This window comes from Aquila chrysaetos, chromosome 7, assembly GCF_900496995.4.
Source record: "Aquila chrysaetos chrysaetos chromosome 7, bAquChr1.4, whole genome shotgun sequence".
Lineage (NCBI taxonomy): Eukaryota > Metazoa > Chordata > Aves > Accipitriformes > Accipitridae > Aquila > Aquila chrysaetos.
The window spans coordinates 1,137,700-1,157,469 of NC_044010.1; the positions used below are offsets into that span (position 1 = coordinate 1,137,700).

The following is a 19,770-nucleotide window of genomic DNA, read 5'->3' on the forward strand; positions in this document are numbered from 1 at the left end:
CGGGGCGGCAGGCATGTTGGGATCTGCAGCATCAGGGTGTAGCCTCCGACACACACCCCAGTAATCTGGTCTTACCTGCTGTCGACTCAGAGAGCGGTGAAGAAATGCCGGGGGTTGTGCTGCTCTTCCCCCACAAGCTGAGCCTCCAAGAGACAGCGAGGGGCAGAGGTGTGAACCCGCCTGGGCGGGGGGAGACAGAATTCGCGGGCTGATGCACCGAGACCGAGCGAGGTGAGTGAACCTGGCTGGGTGAGGGATGCTGCGGGGCAGCGCGGGCTCGTTGCCTGGGCTAAGTGCCACCGTGTCCTCCTTTTCTGACACACTCGGTAAAGCCAGGGCTGCCAGGCTCGGCCAGGTGCGTGCACACGGGTGTGGGGGGCGAGGGCCGCGGGCGGGGGGGGGGGGGTGAAATTTCCCACAGATGCTGTCAGAGACTCCTTTTGCAAAGGAAGAAGGACACCCCGCCCCCGGTATATCTGCAAGCCTTTATCAGTACCAGAGCCTTGATGGGAACTGAAGAAACACAAAAAGCTGTGAGAACAAAGATCCCAGCAACTAGGAAGTGAGAAAGAGGGTCTGGTTAAAAAAAGAGAGGCACTAAAAAGCAGCAGGGTGAGATCAGTAGTTCGGGTGCTATTGTACCCTCCAAGGATTTATGAGCAGCGGGAACATATATCCCTTGGCATGTCACTCCCTGAATGAGAAGGCAGTGATGGCAGAACAAGGCAGGCAGGGAGTGAGAAAGTCAAACACCAGCAGCAACAGGCAGCAGATGGAGGAGCCGGGCAAGGACGGTGAAGAAAGAGGGAGCCCACAGGCACGGTGCCTTCTTCTCGGGGCAGCTGCTCCCGGGGAAGGACAGCAGCAGGATTCGGAGTGTCCCCATGACCCATGTCTTCTTCCAGGTGTGCTGGGACCGGCAAAGCAGAAACAGGACTTGAAGCAGCAGAGTGCCAGATGGGCTCTGCAGAAGGGCAGATCCCTTCCCAACTATGCTTGGCAGTGCTAGGCTGCAGATGTCCTGCTAAATCAGCCCTTGTACTTTCCTAGCATCGTGCCTCCTGGAGCATTGAACGACAGGGACTGACATTTGTGGCACACATGCCTTTGCCTGCCACAGGCGCTGGCACCTCTTCAGAGCTCGGTTCTTTTCGGGTCCCTGCCACATGCCAGCAGTGCACAGCTGGGACCCCGGGCAGGAGCTCAGCCCCAAAGCGCCCAAACCCGTGGGGGGACTGAGAGGACTCTGAGCCTTTGCACTGGCTACTGACTAAACCAACTTTGCTCTCACTTCCTCTATTTCACTTCTACCTCTTGTTTGGCAATATTTTGGGGAGGGGATGTTCTAATTTCCCCCCTGTCAGTCCTGGGGTTGGCTGAGTTAGCATGGGAGCGAAAACGAGCAAGTATTTGGCACTATGACCCAGGGCAGGTCTCCTTCAGTTGCAAGGACACCTGGGTGTTGCTTCTTTCGTGATTACATTTGCCTTCATAGGATGTGTTTTAGCTTATCAGCTTTGGATAGCAAAGTTCATGCTTTGTGGCCAGCCAGAAGCACATCAGGAAGTGAGAAAGGAGGGGAGATGAACTGCGGCACGGCAGACGTAGAACCAGCCATGGTGCGGTAGGGGACAGCTGTGATTTGGATGAACAAGTAGCCAAAGAGCCCGCCTGGTTCTGTTTTGATTCAAGCTCCTTGCAGTTGCGGTGCCTGGATCGAGACCTCCGCCGTGACGGCGATCGCTAGCCAGCAAGCCCTCGCGCACCCTTGGCTCCTCACCAGCAGAGAGGTAAGCAAGATGGAAACATCTGGGGAGCTGGATGGTCCACTGGGCGCACTGGGCACTGGTCCCCCTGAGCTGCTGCACTTGTGCTGCCAGACCTGACCACGGGGCACCGGGGGGAACCTTCTACGCCTCTTCAGTTGCCTAGTGAACCTCGAGGTGCAAGGTAAATCTCAGTATTTGTTCGAACGGAGGCTTTCTTGGGGATCCTGTGGTACTAGAAGCACAGGCAGCCTGTAGAACTTACTTGCCAAGGCGCCCACGATGGAAGTCCTCTTCCATGAGGCCCTCAGGAGATGAAGGGGGGGTGACACCTCTAGGCAGTAGGCAGCAGCAGTGTGATCAGATCCCACGAGTTAAATACAAAGGTCTCAGCTTCGATGTCATGTATCTGTCGTTAAAAACGAGCCATCCTAAGTCTTGAATTAATGTCTTCACGGTTCTAATCATCACAATAACCTAATTTCTTGGTTATAAAAAAGGTGAAAAGTGGGGCTTAAATATCACCTACAGCAGATAAAAAGCATCCATATTTATGAAAAAATATACCTTCTATCTCTAAAGCAAAGTTGAGTGGGTTTTTTGAGGTTTGGTGTGCTCATGTTATTTCCTCTTAGTTTCAGATTTACTAAGCGAGCTCGTGCAGTTTGCTTTTTCAGCTGCACTGCTCTGCACCCCAATGCCACATTCTCTGTCTGCATCCCCAGGGCAGCCCCAAAGCACCCCAGAGTTTAAATATGTCACTCTCAGAAACACTGACCCTGCGGCATACTCAGCAAGACTTTTCTAGCTGTCTTTTTCCACCTCATTTCTCAGCCCCGTGCATAAGCCTGTATCCCGCCACGCTGTGCTCCTTTGTCATTTTTACGGTGCTCGGAGGCAGTGCCTGTTGGTGAGATAGCGTCAGGAGAGAAGACGCCCAGGACCGGGCAACGAGATGCCAGGCACACATCTCATCTCAGGGCACGCCTGCCTGTTCCAGCCCCTGTATGCAAGTACAGCTAGGGTTTCCCACCCCCCCAAAAGAAAAAACTCAAAATCCCCGTGGGTTTTGCATGTCCCGTGGGGCCTCCCTGCCTAGCAGCTCTTTTGCTGCCTCTGGCGAGAGGTGCCCACCTTGGGCTCATCTCAGTCCAGCACCCCGCGCCAGCCAGGGACCTGGGCAATTCCCGAGCGCTCGGGGGAGTGGGGTGGTCACAGCAGGGGGGGGGGGTGGCAGGGGAGGATGGTGCGTTCTTTTCAACTAGGTTTTTTTTCGGGGTTGTCTGCCCGTCCTCCAGCATCATGTTCTCCTCTCCCCTCAGACAGCAACGGGAGCTGATGTTGCCCCCGTCGCACACCTATGCCAGCACCTCTTCCTCCCTCACTTCTGTGTTTTCCTTGGGTGTTTTCCTTTCCTTCTAGTTTCTGCAGCTCCACGTCCCCGCAGCGGGTGCTCATAGTGTGCGTGTGTGTGTGCACGCACATGCACGTGTCGTGTCTGTGTCATTCCCCCCTCCCAGAGCAAGAATACTAGCAACAAATCCATTTTCCAACTGAAAACCAGAAAGAAGCATCTGCCTAGGTAGCATCTGTAGTTTGAATTGCTCTTTTCTGTCCCTGCTGGGGAAAAGGCCATGGTGTGGGTAGATGGCCTTCAGGGGCTCATATTGGTCTTCACTGAGAGGTAAAAAGATGCTTCCTCCACCTCCTGGGCCACATAAGGTCAGTCGCAAACCAGAAAGTTCCTTCAGGATTTCAAGAGAGCATCTCGTCATGAGGAGGATGACGATTCAGCTGTGGTACCCCTGCCTCCTTACGCAGCTGATAACTTGAGACCTCTCAGCGGCTTTCGCGTAGAACAACGAGTACTTGAAGTTCTTTTAGAGGCAGCCACAAAGAACATGGCCTGTGGCTCTCAGACGTTAACCAACAAGGATAATCTAACCAGTTTCAGCTCTTCTGTCTCCCTGCTACCAGCCTGCTTTACCCGTAGCTTTCCTCTTCAGCGAGGGACAGTCAAAACAGTACCTTCAGAGCTCTGCAGAGAAACGCTCCGTTCCCACACCTTCCAAGGACCGTGCATGTACGCATCTCATTATAGGTCTCTGAGATCTTGATTACAGTATCTGTAACATCAAATTTGAGACTATATCAGCTTAGCTTCAATAACACCACCGTTAGCAGATTCTTACTTCTGTGTTTCCATCCACTCACCCCCCAAAAAAAAAAAAAATTCCCCTCAAAAAAACCCAACCTATTTTCCAGTCCCAGTGATCTTTGCTGCCAGTTTAGAAGTCTGCTGTTTGATGTCTCGAAGGCTGAAGGGCTAGTATGTCAGGAAAGACCACGCAGAAAAAATGAAAAGGTGATGATGGGCAAAAAACTAAACAGATTTCTTGCACTGATGTTGATGGCAGGAAAGCCTGGGAGATTTCCACAGCAGAAACTCTCCTTATGGCAGCTTAAAACTGCTTTTAAAGGCTCACTAGCAGACACAATTTGAGAAAAGGCTCTTGGGGGATTTCAGACCAGGGAGCTTGATGTCTGTGCTGAACAAATTAGTAGAAGCTATAATAAAGGAAAAAATCAATTGGCATGCAGTCACATCTAATTACTGGGGAAGAGTCATCATGGCTTTTATAAAGGGATGCTGTGTCTCTCAGTCCTTCTTTGAAGGAGTCAACAAGCATGTGAACAGTGGCCCATGTTGATTTCCAAAAGGCTTTCAAAAGGGCTTGCACCAATGGTGCTTAAAGAAATTCAGCGAAAAGGTGTCTACCTGGATAAAAGGTGCCTAAAAGACAAGACAGAGAATGCGGGTAGATGGTTGGTTTTCTCAGTGGAGTTATAAGACACCAGTGTTGGGGCTTGGACTGTTTGACTTATTCATGAGGGATGAATAATAAAATAACAAATCTGTTGGAGACAAAATTATTCAAGTTAGAAAAGATGAGGGTTGGTTGTGAAGAACTGCAGAGATTAAGAGAAGTGTGAGTGACTGGCCTTAAAATAACAGCTGAAATTTCATCTAGCAGTGATGAGAAAAATCAAACTGAACTGACCATTATTACCTCTTGCAAATGAGATCTACGCCTACTCAGCTCAGTGCATCCACATTATCAACATTGTGTGGGTTTTGACCACCCCACCGCAGGGCTCACAAAGGCTGTAGCAGAAGTGGAAAGGTGCTAGGGAGGGCAATAAGGACGTTCAAAAGTACAGAACAGCTCCTCTGTGAGGAATAACTATGAAGACAAGGACCCTTTAGCTTCAAAAAAAAAGGTTACTGAGGGGGGATATGATAGATGTTTATAAAGTCATCAGTGATAAGGTGAAGGTGAACAGGTATGTTTTTTCCACTTTGTCTTCCAGCACTGAACTGAATCCAGCAGGTGGTGATTCAAAAATTAGTACAAGGAAGCGGTTCTCCACCTGAGATGCGATTAAGCTGTGGAACTCATTGACACTCCTGGCACCAGATGTTGTAGATGGTAAATTGTACATCGACTCAAAAAGCAACTGGAAAAAGTCATGAAGGAAAAGTTCCCCGAGGACTACTGAATACAGATAGGTCACCTCTGGCTTGGGAAATGCCTGGGCTGAAATAGGCTGGAAGCAGGAAGAGAACCTGAGGGAGCACAACTACATGATTGCGCTGTTCTTACATTATCTCTTCACCATCCATGATTTGAGATGGAATACGAATTGTAGATAGACTACTGATCTCACACAGTGTGGACTGTGCTTACGTATTATATTCTCTAGAGGTGTTTATTGAATACCTTTTGATAAAAATAGCTTGTCTGTGGAGACAAGTCACCTTCACCTGACACCTGGCTGGTCTGGGCACACGTGTTAGAGCAGGTCATGGTCTCTCAGAGTCTCAGTCTCACTCACTCTGCCTCGGTCAGGACAAAGGTCTCACCGGTCCAGCCTGCAGTCATTGCAGGGGTTTGGCTCTAGCAAAAGCGGGCATATCCTCTTTTAGATTTTTTGAGGCATTTAATCTTTTCACTTGAAACCAACAACATTCTTGCATGTTTGCCTTGTCTTGCTGGATTATCTTATATTTTAAACTTATGCAAGTCTTCACACAAAGTTTTCATCCACCAAGAAGGGTGAAATCCACTCAGAACAGCTTGACAAACCAGTAGAAGTTCCTCTAAGAAACCTGTCTTGGTGATGGACCTCCCCAACACCACGAAAGAATGGGCAAATTGATAGCTGTCTGCTCTCGTATTAGACTTCCACTTTCATTGTTTAACATATTGGCGCCAGAATGAATCTTTTCCTACCTGTGAGGTCAGCACACGCTTCTGTCTTTAATAGATCCTCCCTCTAGATCTGTGCATTGCCCCACAATGCCATCCAGGAGATCTGACACGCTTGTCATGCCTGTCAAGTTGCTGAGTAGCTTCCTCTTACAGTAATATCAACCTTACATAAAGATTTCCTCTAGACAGAAAATTCTACTTTCCTTTTGAAGTAAATCACAATCTACGTGGGCTCTGTGAGGGAGTGTCTATCTAACCCCTGCAAACGGCTGTGGGGAACTGTGTCATACTTCCCAACCCCTACTCCACCATGACAGCTTTGAGAGCAGATGTCTAATTTCAGAATCACAGCATAATTAAGGCAGTCTCTAGCCCAACCTCCCACTCAAAGCAGTGTCAACTAGCAGATCAGATGAGGTTACTCTGGACTTTACAGAGTCTGGTCTTGAAAACTTCCAAAGATGGAGACTTCACAAACTCTCTAGAAAACCTGTTGCAATGACTGACTGTGCCTACAGTGCAAACATTTTTCCCTATATCCAGACTGAGTCTCCATTACTTCAGTTTATGCCGAGTGCCTCCTGTTCCCCTGCCATGCCTCACTGTTAAGAGCTAACTCTGTCCTCTTCCAGTAGCCACCTTGCAGGTATGGGTAGTGTGGTGGGTTGACCTTGGCTGGACGCCAGGTGCCCACCAAGCCGCTCTATCCCTCCCCCTCCTCAACAGGACAGGGTGAGAAAAATACAACAAAAGGCTCGTGGGTCGAGATAAGGACAGGGAGAGATCACTCACCAATTACCATCACAGGCAAAACTGACTCAACTTGGGGAAATTAGCATAATTTATTACCAATCAAATCAGAGTAGGATAATGAGAAATAAAACCAAATCTTAAAACAACTTCCCCCCATGCCTCCTTTCTTCCCAGGCTCAACTTTACGCCCGAATTCTCTACCTCCTCCCCGCCAGCAGTGCAGAGGGATGGGCAATGGGGGTTGCGGTCAGTTTGTCACAGATTCTCTCTGCCGCTCCTTCCTCCTCACACTCTTGCCCTGCTCCAGCGTGGGGTCCCTCCCACAGGACAGAGTCCTCCACAAACTTCTCCAATGTGAGTCCTTCCCATGGGCTGCAGTTCTTCATGAACTGCTCCAGCGTGGCTCCCTTCCCCGGGCTGCAGTCCTTCAGGCACAGACTGCTCCAGCGTGGGTCTCCCACAGGGTCACAAGCCCTGCCAGCAAACCTGTTCCAGCGTGGGCTCCTCTCTCCATGGGGCCACAGGTCCTGCCAGGAGCCTGCTCCAGCACAGGCTTCCCACGGGGTCCCAGCCTTCTTCGGGCACCCACCTGCTCCAGCGTGGGCTCCTCCACAGGCTGCAGGTGGAGATCTGCTCCACCATGGACCTCCCTGGGCTGGGGGTGGACAGCCTGCCGTCTCACCACAGGCTGCAGGGGCATCAGCCTCCTCCAGCGCACCTCCTCCCCCTCCTTCATCACTGACCTTGGTGTCTGCACAGGGATTTCTTTCACATATTCTCACTCCTTTCTCTTCCAGCTGCTATTGCACAGCAGGTTTTATCCCCCTTCTTAAATCTGTTCTCCCAGAGGTGCTACCACCATCGCTGATGGACTCGGCCTTGGCCAGCAGCAGGTCCATCTTGGAGCCGGCTGGCATTGGCTCCATCGGACACAGGGGAAGCTTCTGACATCTTACAGAAGCCACCCCTGCAGCCCCGCCGCTACCAAAACATTGCCATGCAAACGTAATACAGGGAGGCTGCTATTATATCCCCTGGAGCCCTCTCTTCTCCAGCAGAACAAGACCAGTTCTCTCAGCATCTCCTCTCGGGGCAAGTGCTCCAGCCCCCAGACCATTTTGGTGGCCTTCCACTGGACTCACTCCAGTTGATCAATGTTTGGCAGGACAGTGCTACCATTGGTATCTAAAGTGGTTACCAGCCTCACACTACTTTGGAGTCACAGGTATGTTTGTCCACACGAATCCCATGGCCCTTCCTTCTTTACTGTGTGCTCCCTTACCTGGCTGTGCTGCTCGGTGTTTGTGGGACATGGGCTGCGACATGCTTTACGGTGTTGTAAGTGGGAAAATGATCTGAGGACATGCAGTCCAAATAAACACCACTGGTCCCATGCAGGTGAGAACACTAAAGGAACTGTATGAATGGAAGAAATGTAAGGAATTCCAACTAGCTGGGACTCAGGTATGTGTGGGTTGTTTCACCTAGGAAAAGGAGCTAGGGTGGAGTCAAGTCTAACTGTAGTATAATTCTTTTTATCTGCAATGGATGTACAAAGTCCTGTTTCTCTGATATAAAACAATAGTACGCAGTTTTTATTTTAAGTTCCTTCCAGTCAGCATTTTTCCCTCAAAAAGCTTGCTCTCTTCTTTTTCTTTTTCTCTCTCTTTCTTTTTCTAGAGCTGGCTTGACTACTTCCCCTGTGTGCTCTTGTGCTGTCCCTTTCTTGTATACATGTGCTTCCAGCAGTGATCAAAGGAACATGCATTTTCTGGGGCTGAGCGATAAATGATTCTGTACAACAATTACCTCCTCTGTGCTCTGGCTTCTTCTGCCATATAATTACTCACTTTTCTACTGTCCATTTTTCTTAGTCTTCTGGTTTCTTTGTGAACTCTTGCTGCAGAAGCCACCATGGTGGGACTTTAACATTTCAAGAGATTTCCTCCTCTAACTTAAACTCTTCTGTCTTGGTCTTCCACTCTGACCAGGAATTGTGCTGACAACTGGCAATGACCCTCCATCGCATCAGCATCCCCATAACCACCGGAAAGAATTGCTGAACCAGAGGCAGAAGCTGACTCTAGGTGACTACATCACCACCCCTGCCAGATGAGCACGGACCAGCAATCCAAAGCAGCACCAGTCAAGAGAGAGATGTGCCCATCCACCTCCCAGCTGCAAATGAGGGGAATGACCTGCCTGTCGCTTCTTAGAGGGGAATGACTTCTCTCAGTGCTTTTGTCTCAGTGCCTCGTTAGCCCACCAGCAGGCTCAACCCTCTGGTTGAGACCTTCCCCTGATCCCCGCCGGGCATGTCAGCTTCCAATATGTCTCAGACATGCAAGGATTACAGCTTCCACCACCACCTCCTCCTGCCCGGCTACATCCTGATATTCATTACAGGTTTGATGCTGAACGTGATGGCCCTATGGATATTCATCCGCTACCTGCGCCTGAAGTCTGTAGTGATGATCTACATGTTCAACCTGGCCGTGAGCGACCTCACCTTCACGCTCCCTCTGCCGTTGCGACTCTACTACTATTCCAACCACCACTGGCCTTTTGGTAACACCCTGTGCCAGGTCTCTGGCTCTGTCTTCCAGATCAACATGTATGGTAGCTGCCTCTTCCTCATGTGCATCAACCTGGACCGCTACGTTGCCATTGTCCACCCGCTTCGCTGGCGGCATCTGCGGCGCCCCAAGGTGGCCAAGCTCCTCTGCCTGATCGTCTGGGTTGTGATCTTCATGGGCTCCATCCCCACAGCCATAGTCCACAAGCAAAACCACTGCGAGGTGCAGAACCAGACCATTTATCTGTGCTTTGAAAGCTTTAGTGACAACATGTGGCAGAACAACCTCTTCCCCCTCGTCGTCCTGGCTGAAATCTTGGGTTTTCTCCTGCCTCTCAGCTCTGTGACATACTGCTCGATTCGGATCTTTCAGGAGCTCTGCCAGGACAGCCAGACGAAGACCCTGCGACAGCAGAAGACCATCCGTCTCCTCTTGGTCAATCTGGTCATCTTCATCATTTGCTTTGTGCCCTACAACACTACCCTGGCAGTTTATGGGATGATAAAGGCCCGGGTGGTGAAGGCTGAGCAAGAAACACAGGTCTCCGTGCGCCAAGTATTAATTATGACAATGCTGTTGGCCAGCATGAACTGCACGCTGGACCCCTTGATCTACTACTTCAGTACTGAGGGTTTCCGTAACACCTTTAAGAAACTGCGGCGGGGACAAGCCTGGGACTCAGAGATAGGGACGCTTAAGAAGCAGGTTGGGCACAGTAAGTCAACCCGAGGCCACACTGTCTCAAAAGAGAAACAGTTCCCACTGGGGGACTTCATCTGTTCCAGTGAATCTTTGCCATCACTTCCTCCTGCAGTATTTTTGAATGGCCCTATGGAGGACTCGGAAATATAACCACAGAAAGGTCACACCATTGCAGAGTTGCAGAGTCACCCATTCAATAATTACAGCAAGACTGTGGGAAACAGCTCAGGGTAACTTAGCAAACTGTTTGAGGGAGCGCAGCAGACTGTACGTGGGTGAACGTGATGATACAAAGCTGAAGGATGAAAGGTTGTTTTGAATAAACGGAGATGTCTTGGTGACATGGTCTCACCCGACTCTTTTGGTACAGGAAACATAGTGGGGAGCAAGGACTTGAAGCAAACCTAGTGCGTCCAGCTCTGGTCAGCATAGATTCCTAGAGCAAGTCCATCCTGCCTGAGCACCTCCTGGCTGCACTGTAGTGTGAAGCAGTTCTGGGGATAATCGGAACACAGCTATGGTACTCACTGCTGACAGAGTGAATTTAGTCCTAACGGCTGAGGGCAACTTTGTTGTTTTTTTAACTAGGTGCTTTGATTTGAGTCTTAAGTCCAGCTTGGGGCGCCTAAATAAGTGTCTTAGTTTTCCGAAAGAGTTGAAGTATTTAGCAACCCTTGTTGGGGTCAAGGAGGATAGCTGAGTGTTTAGTACTCTTGCAGAAAAGAGGTTCCTAATTGTATAGTAAGTCACAGACCTTAGCAGAACAACCTTTAGGAGGTATGTCAAATGTGCTTGTGCAGCTGTACACACACATGCCGCACAGTGGCTATACACTTACCTAAAGCAAAACATCTTGGGAAACGCTAGCGTACTTAAAAATACACCCGACATTCGTAATGGCCCCAGAAAAAAGACAGGATACCAACACTGTCGTCATTTCTGAAGCTCCCATTAACAGTAGTGCTTTGGACTTCCTTCTCACTTGGCCATAGGGTGATTGATTTCAGGTCTGAGTGATTCGCACTGTTAAAAAGAAATGATGTCACAGAATGAGGCTGCGGTGAAATATATTTGCTTGCACTGTTTGTACATGCTTTTTCAGCCTGCACTGTATGGGAAAACCCTATAAATCTCCCCAGCAGCGAGAGATCGAGCTGTACACCGGCAGTGCCAGAACCCCCGGTTATGCACTCCTGCTAGTGACCAAGGGTTGCCTTTCCACTTCCACTGCAAAACAGCCCCTCTGTGGCTTCCAGCAGGACTCGGGCTATCCCAGAGTGGGTCCATTAGGGTGTATTTGAATTTTTTGGAAATGTTAAAAGAATGGTAAGGGAAAGTGACAAGAAATGCTGTTCAGAGTAAAGGCCTGGTTCTTAGACTTCTAAACGAGCAATGAATCTTATTTCAAGTCCTTACTTCATGACGGCTGCAGGAATAAATGGATTGCAATGCATCATGGTTTAGTGTTACAATACCGTTTAGGCGATGCAGGGTTTTAAATCCATCTTCCAGTCTCCCTTGCAGACCTCTACTACAGGTGACTGTAGAGGCAGGTCTTCGAGAAGACCTGTAGAAGATGACGAGCCTCTCCACAGAGAGATCCTTGTGTCACAGGCTGCCTTGGGAGACACACACCCCAGGTAGTCCAGCTCTGTCCCCTTTCTCGGCCCGTGCATCACCAGCAGACCAGCCTTGAAATATGTCTGCAGACGAAGGACATTTAATTGTGTCTGAGACATGCAGTGAGAAAGGTGGAGGAGGGCTTGCGGGGCAGTAGGTATTTCTATTTTGAAAATTCAGGACTGCCATGTGAATGTGAGTCATTTGTGACATAGTGCAGCTGCAGAGGAAGCAGAGCTGTGCGCATACCTTCTGCTAGGGTCTGGTGTTACCCTTTTGTTCCGGGATTTACGGGGCAGTGGAGCCATATTACAGCAGCTGCACTGCTGTCCATTTCCGCATCTTCCTCCACCTTCCTATTTCCTAGACCCCTTTCCTTGTCCCTGTTCCTCCGGTCCTTTCTCCCTTCCTCAGATCTAATACGCCACGCACCTGAGCACCTAGAGCCTTCACCGCTATGTTTTCCTCCCTGCCCAGAGAGGTTGAATTTTTCTTTCCTTTTAACTTGGCTAGAGCACTGTCATAAATTCACAGAAAGATTTGGGTAGGAAGGGACCTCTGGAGGTCTCCACCCCAACTCCCTGCTCACAGCAGGTTCTTGGGGTCCGTGAGGGCTGGCTGCTCCCCAAAGGAACGGCAGAGGAAAGGGCTTCCCCAGCAAGGGGTAGCAAGGCAGGCACAGCGACGACAGCCGGGTTCAGCCGAGAATCTAGATTGCCAGACAAGCCTGTGGTGACGAGGCAGGCCCAAGGTTGAAGTAAGAAGTCAGCATCAGGGTCAGGTCTGGAGGCAGAAACCGGGGCGATTGCCAGACAAGTCCATCGTGACAAGGCAGGTCTCGGGTCAAGCCAGGAAGCCTGTCCATGGGTCTAGATGGACACAGCGCGCGGCCAGGCACGGGCAAGACTGCTCAGGCAGGAGGCGAGGGCCAGCGCACCAGCTTAAAAGCAGCTCCTGGGGCAGGGGATCAGCCCTGGCTGAGGCTGGAGCAGAGCTTTCTGAAAACTCTCCCCAAAGTCACCAGAGGGAAGGGGCAGCCTCAACTGCCCTGTCTCTGACCTGGCCCCGAGCTCACACAGCCAAAGCCCCAGGAGCGGGGAGGATGCACTCAGGACTCCGAGCTAGTTCAGGTTGGTCAGGGCCTCATCCAGGTGTCTGCTGAGCACCTCCAAGGACGGAGAGTCCTCAGCGTCTCTCGGGGCACGCACAGCACAGCACAGCCGGTGCTGAAACATGCCCTGGGGAGAGGCTTTTCCTAACGCTCTGCAGGAATTTCCCTTGTTGCAAGTTCTGGCTGTTGCCTCTTGTGCTTTCTCAGGGACCACTGCGAGCAGAGTCTGGCTCCATCTTCTCTTGGCAAGCATGAATGAAATGTCAGGTGGCGGACGCCACTCTTTTGGAAGAGGCTGCTCCCCCCCCCCCCCCCCGCCAAAACACAACACAGAACTTCTCAAAAAGAACATCAGAAAAACATCATCTTTTCTTATAGTTTAATTCCTGAAAATAGCAGAACTATTTTTACCTGGAACATTTTATAAATATTCCACCTCCAGCAGAGAAAATTTTAGCTCAAATATTTTGACAAAATTATAAATAACTGAAAAGCTCATCTCTTAATGAATCGCATCAACCAGTTTAACAATAATGGGGGCTACTGGTCATGCCACACACAGCAGAAAAGTTCCTGACTTTGGGTTTCTGAAGGCTTTCCTTAATTGTTATATATAGGCAATAGTGTGCCCAGTGTGGGCTGTTGCATTTTGTCCTTTGGGTTTTCAGTCTGTTTCAGCTTGCATTGGTTTTGTTTCATTTTTGAGGAGTCTAGTCAAATTTAATCACTTTAGATTCTGGAGGGTATTTTGGATATTTTTCATGTCTGCCAGAGAGAATCAGTGTTCGCTAGGTCTTCTGCTTCTGTGTTTTTGCCTTTGTTAGCCTGAATTTTTTATTCCATCACGCAGTGATAAAGAAGAGAACATGCATGTACTGTCTCTCAGTGAAATGAGCCACTCACCCTATCTTGCCTTATAGCTTCTGTTTAACAAGTATGTATAAAAAAAGCCAAACAAACAAATCTGAAAGTCCTAGGGTATGATGGTGTCCAACAATACCAATTGCTACAAAACGGAACCACTTTAAAGCCTGTGTTTAAAACAACAGGAACAAACTACGTAAAGCAATGGTATTCAAGAAAGGAAAGTTAAATGAGAATATAAGCTGAGCAAAGCCTTTTCAACTTCTATAATTGACCCTCTACGTCCTACTGCGATCATTCTTGAATTAGTATTCCTGCTAAGTATGTCAGGGGTAAAAGATGCCATTTGCTGCTTCCCTGCACTTGTGTCATTCACAGATGTGAACATCAAAAAAATGTCTTCCTATCAAGTAAGACTAAACAAGTGAAAGGTCAGAGAGATGGCAAAGAAGCACAGAATGCTTATTCTATATGGATCAGACAGGATATCTGCAAAAATGCATAAATACATTAGGATTTCAAGCCTTTTGGCTTCCAGAACAGACATGCCAGTCACTTCTGGAAATGGTGCCTTATTTGGATGATATCGAAACATATTGTTACGACTATTCATCGTGATCTTAAATGTATTTTACACTTTCTAGAAACCCACTGACGCTCTGTGTTCTGTAAGTCAGCTTGAAAAGATGTTTCAGAAGTCCCAGAACAAGCCAGACTTAAGCTTCAAATTGTTTTTATTACTGTTTGTATTCCTTCCACCACATGCTGGCTGTATGCCTCCCACCACTTGATGTATCCCTCCAACGAAACATGTATTTTGGATTACAAACGCCCTGAGCAACTTAAGCTGTGCCTGCTTTGAGCTTGGGAGGTTATTCCCTCTCACCCCCAGTCGCTGAGAGTTGAAACAGATGTCCTCCAGAGGTCCTTCCAACCTAAATAATTGTATGATTCTCCGACCTTGTGGTTTAGATGCTGATCGGATATCCCAAGCATTTTTCCAGCTTCTTCATTATCATTGCCTCTTAGAGCTGTTCTTGCTTGGATTATACTTTGTATACCCTGCCTGCCTTCCAGCTGCAGCCCGAGTCCTTGATCCTGTGACTGAGCGGTCAGTCTCAGCTTTGCATTTCATGAGTTGCTTTTGAAGCCTTTCTTTCAAACTCTTGTGTTCTGCAATGCTAACAGAATCTCGGCAGAGGCCAGGCTGCTGCTGCGCTGATACCGCTGTACGTCCTGCTGACCAAAATCATCTCAGGGTTTCCTTGCGGTTTCCCACATTTCCATGTCATCCGTTGTCTCTGCTCTTACACTCGAAGAAAACTTTGGGCGTGGATCATTTTTTGTTTGGCTTGCGTAGCACCTTGCACGGCGAGATAGCGGTCTCCAAGGGCTCCCAAGCAAAATAAGAAGAAATAGCGTCATATCACTGAAGAACCTGCTATGCTGATGATTTTCTTTGAGGATATTTGGGAGCCAGACATAGCTATCACTGCTTTAACCTAGTTCACTCAGCTAGTAACAGTGACAAGGCAGCGGTGATCTAGTCTTCCATGCCAGCTGTAAAACCTCCCTGCCCTGCAAATACTACCGCCTGAAGCGCAGGCAGTCACTCTCCGCTTCAGTCCCTGAAATACAAGGGAACAAGAAAGTACTTTTCTCCGGGAGGGGAAGGGGTGGAGGGAAAGGATCAAACTTTTCACCACAAAGTGATGATGAAAGACCTTTTCTGACTCTGGCTGGAAAAAAAAAAGAAAAAAGATGGGGGGGGGGGGGGGGCGAAGGAGAAAACCAGTAGAGACATCACTGGGCTATAAAGCAACCTGTCGCCGCATCAGGAACGGACAGAGAGGACAGGACCAAACCTTCCGCTCGGTGTGACACCTGGAACAGCCTGTCCGGCTTCAGAGGGACACCTGCAGGGTGGCGGTCTCTTACCCCCCGCCTTCCAGGAGTGCCTGCGTGGGCAAAACCCCCCCAGCCAGCCGTTAGCCGGGGCGAGCTGAAACGAGGGGAGCGCTTTCACACAAAAGCATGTTTTTGCGGCGAAAAACGTCTTCGTGACCAACGTTACGGTTGGCTTTCTGATTCGGGTTGGTTTGTTGTTTTTTTTAATCTGAAACAACAAAAGAACGTCCAAATCCAAACCAACATATATATATATACACGGCTCCCCCCCGCCCCGCCGCTCCCGCCCCACTCGCGTTCTCCGCGGCCAACAGCGGCCCCCGGCGGCGGCTCCGGGACTCGGGGCCAACCGGGGGGGGACGGCGAGAAGATGGGGGGGGGCGCTCCCCTTAGACGGCCGAAGGGGAAAGAGGATCGGCGGGGGGGTCAGCTCCCCGCAGCACCGGCTCCCTCCGAGATGTAGCCGTAAGGGAGCGGGGACCCTGCGGGCGCAGGAACTGGTTTTACTGGGGGGGGGGGAGCGGGTACCCGGCCTCCCCGGGCGGGCTGGGGTCGGGGGGGGACACCCAGTGTCCCCCGGGGCGGGTAGTGGCTGCCAGCCGGGAGGCTCGTCGCCAGGATTGCGGCCATCAAGGCTAATTGCCCTGCGTTATCGTGCAGCAGGGCACGGCTCTATTTCTTGTTCTGTCTTCCTCTCAGCCTTTGGGGAAAAGCAATTTAAAAAAAAAAAAAAAAAGGTAATAAAGGGAAGAAGCTGTAAACCAGAAGGAAGTAAAGGTGTGAGTGCTTCTTGCCCGGGAGCGGGGGGAGAAGGGGAGTTAATTTTGCTGTCAGGACAGCAACACCCCAGTACGAGGTGAAGAAGAGAGAAGCAACACCAATAAAAGGATTTGAAAGTCATCTCGCCCATCACGCAGGGCAGTGTCTTCCGTGAGGGCTTTACCTGGTCAGAGCCTGGCAAATGCTGAACTCGTGCATTTAGGGAGCGCTGCCATAAATGAAAACACACACCCCCCAAAAAAAGGTTTCGAAGCCCTGCACTTTGGGTTCAGAAATGCCAGACTTAGTTTTCTCCTTGTGGGCTCCTTGTGCATAGGTGTCACGGTTGTCCTTGGTTACACAATGACAGATTGTTTTCCCCACGAAGTCCCTTCTTTGTTCCCCGCGTAGGAAGAAAACCACTCAGAAAGAGAAAAAAAAAGTAGCTATTTGCTATTTTTCTTCTTTTTTTTTTTCCCCCACATGCAGTATACAAATCCATCAGCTATTTACTGCACGCACATAGCCAAACTCCATTCTGCAAACGGGGCTACTGATCTTCTCATGCTTTTCTGTAGTATTTATCATCCCTGCATCCAACAGCTTCATAAATTTGAATTAACTTCTTTCACAAGAGGCCCATAAGCCGATATGGTATTATTACTATTTTATAGGCAGGAAACAGCAGCTGAAATGTATGTTCTGAATTACTTTGGATGTCACTTTTCAGAGTGCTATATAGCACATATACATTCTTTGTGTCGCTCCGACTGATTTCAGTCACAAATACAAGACCTAAGCAATTCTGCGAATCAAAGGCCAAAGTCTCAAGCCGAGAGCCTTTGCAGGAAGGGGCAAAGGATTGGTGGCTTTGGGGGACAATTTGGCGCATGTGCTGATGCCCAGTATCACCTGGGGGCTCTGGGGCAGAGGCAGGGGCGGCGAAGGTGGCGGCAAGGGGTTCACAAACGCTGTGTTGCGAGGAGATGAATTTTTTCAGATGCTTCTATATCGGTGTGCAACATCTAGATAATGAGCAAGGGGAATTAGACATTCTCATTGACGAGCATGCATTTGATATAATTAGCATTACAAAAAAACCCGGTGGGACGATTTGCATGATTGCAGCGCTCGAATCCCCCGGTTAGGGCCTATTCAGAGGGGACAGGGAGGTTAAAAAAAAAAAAGAAGTGTTGGGGAAACATGCTGCTATGGCTTAGGGACAGCAGTCGCTGCTGTGCAGCTGCTGAAAGCATCGCCGTGTGCCCGGCAGGCTGCGGAGCTGAAGGGGCGGCCGGGGCAGGGGGGATGCTATGGGAGACCTGAATCTGGGTGCTATGGGCGACCTTAATCCGGGAGACATGCGAGAGACTCCTGCAGCCGTAGTAAGGGTGCTTCGTTAGCACTTGCCGAAATTATTGGTGACAATTTGTGAGCAGGGAAAGGACCGGCGCTGCCACAAGCTGGCTCGATTTTGGGGTGCGTTGCAATGGGTAGCGAGGCATTAGTTGTTGGCCTGGGAATCGGAGGTTGTCTTCGTGACCTGGTTGCCTTTTGTGTGCATCTGGAGCGTAACCTGAACCACCAACACACACGCTTGGTGCTCCAAAAAGACCTGCCTCCAGAGGAGGGAAGTGATGTGGGGAATTGGGAAGAAACACAGAGACAGAAAAATACCAGTGAGATCTGGCAGTTGGTTGCACGAAGTTTATTACCTAGCCAAAGAGCTCACGGCTATAAGCAACGAGGGGGAAATGCCATCTTAGTTCAGAGGTAATACGAATGAGAAATTTAGAAAGTAAAAGAGTAAGACAGACAGAAAGGTGACACGGGTCATTCTGTCATTCTGCACTTTGTACTTTCTAATGGCGAGGGAAAGGAAAGCCAGTGGGTGAGACACTGTGACTTACTGGACAAGGAAGAATTAAATATAGGAGAAGCAATAGGAAAATTCTCTGGCTACTTAATTTAGAAATGGTATTTATTGACTTTAGCTGTTTCAGAGTAACTGCCAGTAGCAATATATCATCAATCTGATAAGTAGATCATTGCCACAGGCAGGGTGACATCAGTGCTTCAGAGGGAAATGGTCAGGCTCATCACTTGAGCTATTTTTGAAGCTTGAGAAGGCCCTGTCGTACACAGAATTCTCCGTTTTGCTTTCTTCAAACCTGACCCCGTGCTACTCTGTTCCCTCCATGCTGTCCTTCCTCATGTCATTTGCTAGACATGCAGTCTGAAAGTACTAAGAAAAACTACTCTCTTCCAAAAACCTGAGGCACTTTGCACCAAAACCATAATTCAGCTGGGAGAGCAACTTCCCAGGGACACCAAAACATGAGATGAAGCTGATTGTGCCTGCCTTTTCCACCACTTCTCTTTCTGTCGGGGTGACTTCTGTAGCCCTCTGTAGGGGGTAGCCTTCACCGATTTAAAAAATAATTAAAAAAAAAAAAGTCTTTCCTAGTGGCGGAGGTTTGGCATGGAGATGGCGTTAGTGATCCTGAGAAATAACCTCCTCAGCGCTGATGGTTTGATCCGTCTGAGCTTTGTATCGCTTTTCCTGCCTGTCGGGCTGAGTGGGGTGGTGGGTGGGGGTCTCAGAGTCTGACAGACAGCTCTTCCCCGTGCAGAGTTCCCGTTAGCGGCTGAGTCCTGTGGAGGGTAGTTGTCCTGCTTTATAGTTCAAATTGCCAGGGTTGCCTGTGAGACGTCAGGCACTGCACTGCAACAGAGCCTGAAGTGAACAAGAAAGGCTCTGAGACCTACCGGAGAAGATGCTTGTGCTCCTCCTCGCCAGAGGAACACTTTGAGACACTGACAGCACAGCGACCCTACCAATAACACAGGATCTTCATAGCACCGTCTCTGTGCTTGGATGCCAGGGAAAATGCCCAGAACTGCCTTTTGTCTCGGCTCTTTGGACACATGCCACAGTGATGGATGCTTTTGGAGTCTGGGATGGGGCTTTGCTTGTGCCTGAACCTGCAGCCACTTGGAGCTTGCAGCTTCCCCATCTCGTGTAGCTCACGAGTGCCAGTTAATACTCCTCATCCTGCACCAAACCTGCATCAAATCCAGCTCAAGTTCCTTCCCCAAATAGCTTGAGGAGTGATTCCCAGGCTACAGTTTTGAAGAGAGAGATGGTCAAGGAAAGTCAGCATCTCTTTCTTATATTTTGTTGCTCCCACAGCTTCTCGGGAGGGGGAAGTGGAAGAAAGAAAAAAAAAAAAAAAGCCTGAGCATCCATAAAAGGGGTCAAATTACAGAAAGAGAGATTCCACTTGGCTCTGCACACAACTACTGCATGGAAACTTGGTAAGGTACAATATCCTTGTTTTGGCTGGCTGGTGGATTTTATTCAGCTGTTGACGAAAGAACCAGTTTAAAGAAGATGATAACAGAAAGACTTGAAGACCAACTTTGACATCAGACAT

General features: G+C 49.4%; 2 protein-coding genes across 4 annotated transcripts in view; both read left to right on the forward strand.

The window, feature by feature from the left end:
• Positions 1-19,770, forward strand: part of NOP2 (NOP2 nucleolar protein) — a 96,781-nt gene that overhangs the window by 37,586 nt on the left and 39,425 nt on the right. The gene's annotated exons all lie outside the window — the stretch shown is intronic.
• LPAR5 (lysophosphatidic acid receptor 5) lies at positions 68-10,412 on the forward strand. 2 transcript variants are annotated; one of them, XM_030020455.1, is made up of 3 exons: positions 68-231; positions 1,693-1,790; positions 8,785-10,412. In XM_030020455.1, exon 3 carries the CDS (start codon positions 9,109-9,111, stop codon positions 10,219-10,221), a length of 1,113 nt encoding a protein of 370 aa, XP_029876315.1. In that variant the 5' UTR covers positions 68-231; positions 1,693-1,790; positions 8,785-9,108; the 3' UTR covers positions 10,222-10,412. The 2 variants fall into 2 exon arrangements, with proteins under 2 accessions (XP_029876315.1, XP_029876316.1); XM_030020456.1 differs by having other exon boundaries at positions 71-231; positions 1,703-1,790.